General features: G+C 34.0%; 1 protein-coding gene across 1 annotated transcript; it reads right to left on the reverse strand.

Annotated features, from left to right (window-relative positions):
* Positions 1–3,155: 3,155 nt before the first annotated feature.
* Positions 3,156–10,304, reverse strand: LOC124388790 (pancreatic secretory granule membrane major glycoprotein GP2-like). Its single transcript, XM_046853812.1, has 9 exons — positions 10,280–10,304; positions 7,690–7,749; positions 6,055–6,087; positions 5,568–5,672; positions 4,959–5,143; positions 4,039–4,193; positions 3,668–3,910; positions 3,424–3,586; positions 3,156–3,315 (listed from the first exon to the last, which is right to left on the reverse strand). Exons 1-9 carry the CDS (start codon positions 10,302–10,304, stop codon positions 3,244–3,246), a joined length of 1,041 nt encoding a protein of 346 aa, XP_046709768.1. The 3' UTR covers positions 3,156–3,243.
* Between the last annotated feature and the right edge of the window lie 521 nt (positions 10,305–10,825).

Consider the following 10,825-nt stretch of genomic DNA (forward strand, 5'->3'; position numbering starts at 1 on the left):
GAAATCAGCGCTCAGTAAAAAGAAAAATTTGATATTTCACCAAATCACTGGAATAAAACTAAAGTAACGAGCCGGTTTTGAAAATGTAAGAAGTAAAAAGTACAGATATTTGTGTAAAAATGTAATGAGTAAAAGTAAAAAGTTGAGTAAAGTACTGATACCAGAAAAATCTACTTAAGTACAGTAACAAAGTATTTGTACTCCGTTACTTCCCACCTCTGTGCCACAGACCGAACTGCCAACTTTCTGGCTTATAACCTAAGAAACGTAAAACTCTCTTGATGACTCATCTTTCCTACACTTAATTATACCCTATTATAAAATCTTTGCTCACTTCTCTGACCTCTAATTATTCCCAATTTGTGGCTCATAAATGTCAAATGGAGTTATGCTCATGTACTCTCACCATTTGATGGACACCACAGTGCCCAGGCCATCTGCGAAATGCTAAGACAAGTTCCATACTAACACATAATCTAACAAAACATCATTTTTGGTGTGTTGTTATTTCCAAATCACAGAACTCAAAAAAGAAACTTGGACCATACCAAAATCAATGAGGGGTAACAAGTGCATTCTCTCTGTCCTTTAATAATCTATCAAATTGGTTGAGAAAGCCATCCAGAAACAGTGCCTGGAGAAGCAGCATCATCGATGAATATTCATCCACCATGCAAGGCCACTGACGAAAGAAAAGCAGTCATTTAGCATCCTCCTTCCTTTTAACGGTGTGATAAAAAACTTGCATCAGTTTGATGCTGAAGAACGTGTAGGAGCCAAAGTTTTTCCTCTGACCAGCCCCATAAGGAAGAAAACCTTGGCTCATTAGTGGTATAGGACAGTGGCTGTTTGAGGACCACAGGAGCATAAATGACAATTTGCCAGGTTTCATCTCCTGAGTGACAGGTCTACAGTAGGTAAAATCAAAGGTGTAGCTTCCAGCTGAAGGCTCTGCAGACCACTGGACAGAGATGCCATTTAGATACTGTCTAATAATACCACTGTGTAACAACTTAGTATAGCCTTGAGCCACACAGTGTGACTAAAGGCATGGGGTGGTCAATGTACGATGTATATATAATGTTTATGTATCATAACAAACCACAATATTATCCACATAAGCAGCACAATTTAAACCCAAGCTGAAACATAGTGGGGGTTTCAAAGAAGAAGTGTGCATTCCAGAGCCCAAAAACCATGACTGTGAACCCAAATGTTCCTCATGCACACTTCTGAAAATGTTCACGACTTGTTCAACCTGCCTATGTTTTCCCACGCCACCCCACTGCTCACATGCTTGCTCTCAAGGCCAAAAATGGACCATCACCCTCTTACCTTACAGACCTTATCACACCCTGCACTGTACCACGCTGTCTGAGATCCTCCAGCACTGCTCGTCTGTTACCACCTGCTCTCCGAATGAGAGGTAAGTACACATCAAATCCGTACAGCGGAGTCCCTGACTATCTTCAAGCAACGAGTGAAGACCTACCTCTTCCTGAAACAATTAGCACTTTCCAAGTTTGTAGAATTCAAGAGTTATATTTATATTAAGTTTGTAATCTTGTGTACCAGTGTAGATTTATTAATTACTAGAGATTTAAAGCACTTTTGTACGTCGCTCTGGATAAAGGCGTTTGCTAAATGATGTAAATGTAAATGTAGAGACAGCAATTCCATGTTTTAATCCAGGCTCTTCCCTGTTCTGGCACCGAGGTGGTGGAAGGAACTACCCCTAGATATCCTAACAGTCAATCTTTAAGCAAACCGTTGAAGACCTACCTCTTCCTGAAACACTTCAATTAGAACTTTCAAAGTTTGGTTTGTAAAAATCTAGAGATGTAGTCTGATTTATCTTAAATTTGTAATCTAGCATACCAGTGTAAAGCACTTTTGTACGTCGCTCTGGACACTGGCGTCTGCTTAATGCCGAAATTGAAATGTTTAAGCAAATGTAGAAGCTAAAAGCTGCATCAATACTCAGCAGCAATGCCGGTTGTCCACTTTATTATTATTTATACACTATCACAAACTTCCTTATTGTCTGAATGTCACTATAATTCTTTTGCTGTATGTATTATCTTTATGTTGCCTTTTTCACTTAATTATTTCTTTAAATGTGGTTGTATTTGTTCTGGCATTTCTGCTTTACAAAATTACGTTTTTTTAGTTAGTAAATATTTTTAAGACATATAAATACTATATATATATATATGTAAGATACCAATATTTAAGATCATTTTGGTGTTTGTGTTAGATCTTGTTTGATTTATAGATGTAAATATTACATATTGTATTAATTAATATGTAAATAATAATTATGATTATTGTATATGATTATTAGATATAACTGCAAATATAGCTTAAAGTACACAGGTAAAAAAAATAATTAAATTAAAAAAAGATGCATTATCACTAATTAAAGCAATGCAGATGAGTAATACTCAGTTATCACTAATACTCAGTAATCACTTATGATTCATAAAATGACATGGAACAAAAGAAAAATTGCATTGTAAGTTTCGATGAGAAAAATTAGAATTCCATGGTAATGGAAGCCGAGTCATCGAAATCTACAAATCTGTGTCTTCTTTGAGAAGGACAGGTCTAAGAGAGGAAATGAAATGAAGAGGAGAAAATGGATGAATGAATTGCAAATTCAAAGGGAATTCTTAATATTTAAAAATATCTTTCTTTAACTTTTACCTGTGCACACTGCTTCAGACAGAGATGGACCTTGCAAGTATTATTATTATTATTATTATTATTATTATTATTATTATTATATACAGACTATATTATATGTATATAGTACTACTATATTTATTTATAATTTATCACAAATAATCCTACTGTATCCTCCAGAGAACTTAATGCCTGCATTAGAATGGCATTAAGAATGTTATTATACTTAAATTTAGTTTTTGCATGTGCGAAATTTTTTATATTTTGCATTTTTTACTGCTTAATTTATTTGTTGTGTTCGTTCTAAAACGATTACTTTTTTAATTAGTAAATACGACATTTATTAGTCAAGACAACTTTGAATATGTACGTATGCAAAGTAATAAAAACACCTAACAAGTGTAAAATGCTTGACAGATTTATTATTAGTTATTAATTCAGTAGAGTAGAACAAAATCACCTACAAAATCTTACGGATAGGAACCGTTTGTTTTGATTACATATCAATGCTTAATGATTATAATTCTCAGGGCAACAAGAAAGTTTCAAGAAGACGAATCACACTTCCATGGAAATGAAAGCTGAGTCAAAGAAATCCACAGATCTGCGTCTTCTGTGATGAGGGCATTGCTAAAAGAGGAAATAAGATCAAGAGGAGAAAATGTATGAATTCATTGCAAATTCAAAAGCATTTTCGAATATTCTTAAGTATTTTTTTTTTACTTTTGGAAAACGTACCGCTGGACAGTTTCCTGACTTCTTCAGACAGAGATGGACCTTGCAGTGCAGGTAGATCTTGTTGGAGAAGCCGGTGAATGTGAACATCCTGAATGAGAATTGGCTGACTGTGGAGTTGCCGTTCTGAAACACCTTCACTGTGCTATCATACTTGTTTGGACACCTGGAAAGAGGATTGAATCACTTTTCTGTAAATGATATGTAAATCATAGTCACATTTTTAGGCAGTGTGTTTATCACTTACTCGTTAACGATCAGATCCCATTGGGGGAAAGAGTCACTATGGTTGAAAGGAGTGGCCCAGCAGTGGTCCAGCACAAGAGCGACCTGACTGCTGTCAAACGGAGTCACTTCCAAAGCTATGTACATCTGTTCGTTTACTTTTAGGGTCACATTTCCAGTGTATGGATGATCGAATGTAGCATTAGTATACGGGATCATGGTGATCTGGTAATAGCCCTCAGAAGACAGACCCTTGTAGATGACACTAGATGAGCACAGAAATAATTACATTAGCCCATAAAATGTCAATTGATACAACAAGTTATATGTTAATAAAATGTTTGAAGCTTTAAAAAAAATTAGCATAAAATATTAGCATAAAATGGTTTCTACGTTTTGTTGGCATAGATGGCTAGAGGCATGGAGATGCTCTCGATGACTGGATAGGAACAGGAAAAATTGATGTTGAGCCCTTCAGAGCGACTGATCACACCGGTCCCATTAGTTGTCCCAACACTGTTCATGAAGATGATGTGTGTGCCGTTATTCTAAAACAAAACAAAAAAAAACAAAAACAAAAAAATAAAAAATTATGAAACTAAAATTTGCTGTATGATATACTGAAGTGTTCCATTAAGTAGACAAAAAATGTGATTATATTGAGTTTAATAGCCACATTAATATAGAATTCTATAAATTATTTTGCCATTTAGTGCTTTAATTGTTTTTTTTTATTTTTTATTATTATCTTTAAAAAAATTGCACTATAAACTAAACGTACTGGTGTAAATAAACGGCCATCAACCTCTTTACACTGTTTAAAGTTTACGAGGTGATCTCAATATTTGTACGCATAAATTAACTAAATTAACAAAACAGGTGATAAATGTGACATTTATTTATCCCTGATATTAATTCTTTAATTCATTCATTCATGCATACATTATATTGTTTATATTTGCATTTAATTTTGTGGAACATCATTTTTCTTTTTGTACAGCCATTTATATTAAAATGTCAGAATTTAATCTTTCTTTCTCTCTTTCTTTCTTTCTTTCTTTCTTTCTTATTATTTATTTAAGGACAAAAGAAAGAATGAAAGAAAACAAATATGTAAAAAATAATTCTTTCTTTCTTATTATTTATTTAAGGAAGAAAGAAAGAATGAAAGAAAAAAAAAATGTAAAAAATAATTCTTTCTTTCTTTCTTTCTTTCTTTCTTTCTTTCTTTCTTTCTTTCTTTCTTTCTTTCTTTCCTAATTTAATTTATTTATTAAACACAAATATATGACAAAATACTGCTTGTTTTGTACCTGCAGAGATGTGTTACATATTTTGTCATGGCTGTCAAAGGAAAACACCAAGCTGCCTTCTTTGAGTGTTCCTTTGCATCTTGGGTTGTTAAGGTGGAGGGTGTCTATAGAATATCCGGCCTCAAAGAGCTGACAGCGAGACAAAGACAGTGATCCAGTACTTCCTGAACATGTTTCAATGGCGTCTGAGAAAAAAAAAAAAAAAAAACAGAGCAAAAAAGTCGGACCAATGTTTTAATAACTTTAAGAGAAACTCATGAAAAGGATCATGTAAAATAATAATAATAATAATAATAATAATAATAATAATAATAATAATAATAATAATAATTAATGAAACTTTACTTATTCAACAAAAACCCCACTTTTATATTTGAAAGAATGTTGAGGTTTTTTTTTATTAAATATCCTTTCATTTCTACTACAGAAGCTGGAGTCAAATTTTTGCAATAAAATTTTTTTTACTGGGTTTTGTAAAAACTCTTTGAATTTTTTTTAAAAACCTCCACTTTGAATATTGACCCAAAAAATCCATGTAGGCTTTTAAATAGGGCCTTAAATGAGCATGTTCCATGTGGAAGACAAACAACAGTGACATAAGCAATATACCATAAGTGTATGGGTTGGGCTTTGTATTGTTCCCACAGGCACAGCCATAGCCTCCATGTATCTTCCAGCAGACTTCATTCTTAGTACAGAACATGGATTCACACCCTACAAAGAGAGTCAAGCAGAAAGAAATATTTACACCACAATTTTATCACAGGGTGAGTACAATATTCATATTGCAAACTATCGAAAGGAAGCTCGTTCACTGAATTCTATAGTATGATGTGTAATACAGGAGAAATGGCTTCAAGTAATGTGTTACATACAAGTTACTGCTTTTCATTCAATATATTACAACCTTCATTTATATATTTATTTATATTTCTCATTTTTAGTTTTTTACAATTTTTTTTGTTTTAAGTTATTTAACACATCATATATCATACATTTTCACGAGGAGTGTGTCATTTTATTGTTCTACCAAAGTATATCAAATAAAATATAAAAAATTATATATTATTTATGCACACACTCAATGAATGTTTACCTTCTGTTGAGTTTACAGGGCTCGCTTGATGTCCTATTATGGAAGAGACAGAGAAAAGCAAAAGTAAGAGAAAATTATACAGTTGACTGATTTTCCTTCAGTTTATTTTAAAATGTATTGACTACATAAAAGAAAAAGAAAAAAACAATCATTTAATCTTGAGAAATTGCATCCAAACTATTCCCATATGGGATCAATAAAAATTCTAATTCAGATTTTATTCATGGATAATTTTTATTTTATTTTAATATTTTATACATTTTACTTATTTACAATGTCCTCCATCTATAATGTTAAAGGCTAGTTTCGTATGTATCGTATTGTCAGGTGTTTTTTAGTTAGGAACAAACCAATTGTGTGCATGCTGCTGATCATCATATACTTTATTTGATTCATTCAAAGTGACTCCAGATTGCAATGGTTCCACAAGACAAAAAAAGATTTCCAAAATATCTTAAATTTATAATGCAAAATCCAGTCAAGTTTTGTGTTGCTTACAATTAATAAAAAAAAGAAAATGTCTCTATCAGTTACTGTCATTGGTTGTATCCCATGACAGCTCCATTAATAAACTTAATGGCTATTTTGGTATGTATCGTATTGTCAGTTTTTTTTCCAGTTAGGAACAAACTTATTGTGGGCATGCTGCTGATGGAGCAACATATACATTATTTTGTGTATTTAAAGTGACTCCAGATTGCAATGGTTCCACCAGACAAAAAAAGATCTCCAAAATAAATGACATTTTCATCATAATAGTACAAATATCAATGGTGTTAGACAATCAGACAATTAATGTTTACCTGATTTTGCGTTTGTATCGGGCACTTCAGGTCATATTGAGAGAAAAAGCAACATTGTGTTATAATTGTGCAATTGAAATTATAATTACAAATTCTATCTATCTATTTAACTTCATAATGCAAAATCCACTTACAAGTTTTGTCATTAGTTGTATTTCTTCTCTGTCTTCTAATCTTTTATCTCTGTCTAAATATGTAGAAACTTTTGCACCCACCAGGACTGCACCAAGGCCATGCTAACATTTCCAGGATTCTGGTGGCCAGTCATGAATACATTGGCCCAGATTAATGGAATTAGTGAGGGAAATGTTTGCGGTTAGTACCGCTGTAGCAAGGCATAGGGTGGATTGTGTATGTTGGCTGATGAGTTAATGCTATAAAAATAAGTGAGGTGGGCAGGGAGATGGTGGAGGGCTCCACCCTCAGAGTTTTCAGCTGGTAGAAGTTAAATAATGATACCCTGAGGCATGACTAGGAAAAGGGGTAGCTGATTGCCATCAATTCATGCTGATGTTATCCCACTACTAGGTTTCAGTTAAAAAACTAAACTTTCAATTGAGTGACTAATGACACTCAAATTCAAGAAAAACAGAAACCCAGTTGTTGGTACCACAGATAATAATGTGGTGACTGGGCACTTGGCTTAGGACAAAAACATTTAACCATCCATCTAATAACCTTTATCTATTAGCCTAGCATTCATGAAGATGTTTATATGTGGTTTGAAGAATGTAAATAGTTCGACTAGAGCTAATTCTTAGGTCTGACAATAAATAGAGTAAATTAGTGTAGATTCACGACATATAATCCTCAACACCAAACAAGAACTTACCCATAAAGAGCAGGCATGTGAGACCCAGCAGAAATAAGTGCTCCATTATCATCAGATAATCTAGCATGGGGAAAAAAGAGACAAATTATCATTGATATTATCTCTCCCAAAAGAGAAAGTAAATTTAAAGAGTAATATCTTTGCTTATCTTATTTTAATATATATATATATTCAAATCATACCAGGCTGTAGTCTTTGATAAAAATGTTTGCAGAGTGTGGAATGGAATCAGGAGAGAATCCCCATGGCTATATATAAGGACTAAATAATGTGTTGTCGAGGTACAATGTCGTGAGGAGACATTTGTTTTGTGTCCTAAGTATCAGTGTTTTGAAACAAGTCAAACTGTCATGGCTATCATCTTTAGGACAGAGGAGTATATACCTTCTGCAGTTTCTGAGTAATATGAAAAGCTATATGTGAGTCAATAACATCAGGAAAAAGAAAACAGAGAATAGTTATAGTTCTCTCTAAAACAAAAATTATAAATCCATTCACAAATATGTCATAGTAACAATACTAATGATACTACTACTTATAATAATGATAATAATAAATACAATAATTAATTGATTGACAAATTGATGTGTCATTTACAAAACAACAAACCTGTTGTTGTTTGTGAACTTCAGATCAGCATATAGTTTTAAGATGCTCTCCAAGCGTAACCCCAAACTCAGTTACTCTAGGTAAGGTGGAAAGAATTGGCATTAAATTCTCCCTTTTACTGACCCACAACACTGCAGCCTATGGAGTAAGATTATGTGGCCAGACAAAGCTTTAATGTTATTATAAATTTTGCAAACGACACTATACTGGTAGTTTTGTGAGATGACACTTTATACAGAAAAGAGATGAACTTTAACACTGACAAGACCAAGAAGTTGTAATAAACTTTAGAAGACTGGACAGGGAAGATACCCCATGCTCACTGCCAAAAATATCACTAAAGTGGGTCACCAGCATCATTTTCGGTGGTGTTTACACAAAGGACCTCACATAGTCCACTCAGGCATTGATGAAAAAAGCTCATCAGCATCCTTATTCCAATACCAGATTGTAATATATGTAAATGTAAATATATTCAGTCAGGTTGCTCTCCATGGTACTGGTGGTACAGCTTTTTTAGAGGATGTTGGAGCTTTTAGCAAACTTCCTCACATGTCTTGGCTACATCAGCACGTGCATAGATGAGGCGACAAGATCTTTATTACCCGATGATAGTTGAAAGCGTGGATAAATGCTGAAGGGCATAGTTTAAACACCTGAGAGATTACATTCGGTATTTAAAAAGAATTTACTTTCACTTCCTGAACACTAAAAACAGAAGGCGTATGTGCCAAGGCATTCCAACCATCAATGCTAAACCTCTTGTCTGTAATTATGATGCCTTCATACAAACACACTTAAAAAAAAAACATGTAATGAAACACCTAATAGTTTTAATTGCATCTTTAACAAGCAGTTGTCACCCTATGCTTCCAGACAAACACAATCAGCACTGTCTGGCTGGTTATATTTCGCACAATATCGTGAGTCTAACAATCTCTTGGAGCAAGAAGATCTATATAAGGATGATGTTCATAGACTTCATTTGAGCCCCCCCAACCCCTAACTGGATCCTGGAATTTTATGACTAAGAGACACTGAGACATATTCCATGAGACTCCACTGAGATTAAGATTCTGCTGAGAGATTAATAAAAACAAAAGTATGTTCCTCATGCCATGCAAATGAAACCTTCCTCTTCCTATACATTTATTTAAAATTGCTCAAACTTGAATGTGAACGAACACATGCACTCACATTCCAACACACACACACACACACACACACACACACACACACACACACACACACACACACACACACAAATTATATAATTCAAATTGACCTACGATCATTTAATTTTTTTATGGTATTTGAATCAAGTAACTAAAAGCATGAAAATGAATCCAAGTAATTGTTTTATAAGTCTGATTATGCAAAAAAACATAATACTATATCAACAAATTATTTGGAAGAAAATGATAATAATGATAATAAAACCTCTGCTATGTTTTTGCCCAAATTTAAAGTAAAACAAAATGGGCGCTTCAACATTCTGTAGCTAAAATTATATATTAAATACATTTTATATTGTACTTAATTAAATATTTGTTTAACCAGGAATAAATATTATATATATAGAATAGCAAAGTCCACTAAATGTGGTAGAACATTCTCACATTTAGCTCCTAAACATTAAAATAATCTTCCTGACAGTGTTCAGGGCTCAGACACACTCTCCCAGTTTAAATGCAGATTAAAGACGTATCTTTTTAGCAAAGCTAAACCTACACATAACACACATCACATATCATAACGATGTGCTCCAGAACATCTGCGCACATACACATTATTAAATTGTGCTGTTAATATCATAAACAGCAGCTACGCTACATTCTCTCCACTGCTTCTCTTTCTCTCCCCATCCCGAGGCATCCTGAGGTTGCTCCAGCCCCAGTCACGTCCCACCCCATGAAGATTGTGGACCTTTAATGAAGTAGATGCCGACCCCGAAAACGTACTGTACCAACTAGAGACGTACCCGTGCCAATTGGATCCCACTTCATGTGGAGTTTGGACATTGGACCTCCTTGAGTGTTTATTAAAGGCTCTGGCATGGAGAAGCTGGTGTTGGATCTGTGATGATCTCAGATGTTGAGCTATTTTATGAGTTGCTCAGTAGCTCCTGGTTTTATAACCATAATGACTGTATAAGACTGTAGAAAGAACATTACTTATAATCTTATAATCCAGTACTCATGTTAGTTCTCACTCTCCAGTGTTCTGTATTGTTTAAAGACTATAATCACACTCTTGATGTCACCCAAATGAGGATGGGTTCCCATTTTGAGTCTGGTTCCTCTCAAGGTTTCTTCTCATAACATCCAAAGGGAGTTTTTCCTTGCCGCAGTCGCCACGGCTGCTCATCAGGGATAAATGCACACCATTTACCTTAACTGTTGATTTCTGTAAAGCTGCTTTAAGACAATGTCTGTTGTGAAAAGCGCTATACAAATAAACTTGACTTGACTTGACTTGACTATTCCACTTCAAAATGCTTAAATACAGTGTGTACAAAACCAGGGGG

The sequence above is a fragment of the Silurus meridionalis genome, chromosome 7, assembly GCF_014805685.1.
Source record: "Silurus meridionalis isolate SWU-2019-XX chromosome 7, ASM1480568v1, whole genome shotgun sequence".
Taxonomy (NCBI): domain Eukaryota; kingdom Metazoa; phylum Chordata; class Actinopteri; order Siluriformes; family Siluridae; genus Silurus; species Silurus meridionalis.

Excerpts from the sequence above, each read along its gene's own strand:
- LOC124388790 (XM_046853812.1), bottom strand. The coding sequence starts at position 10,304 with ATGAAGTGGGATCCAATTGGCACGG. Across the intron at positions 4,194-4,958 it reads TATGTAACACATCTCTGCAG|AATAACGGCACACACATCAT; the intron begins GTACAAAACAAG and ends GTTTTGTTTTAG. Across the intron at positions 3,316-3,423 it reads AGTCAGGAAACTGTCCAGCG|CAATGCCCTCATCACAGAAG; the intron begins GTACGTTTTCCA and ends TTCCTCTTTTAG.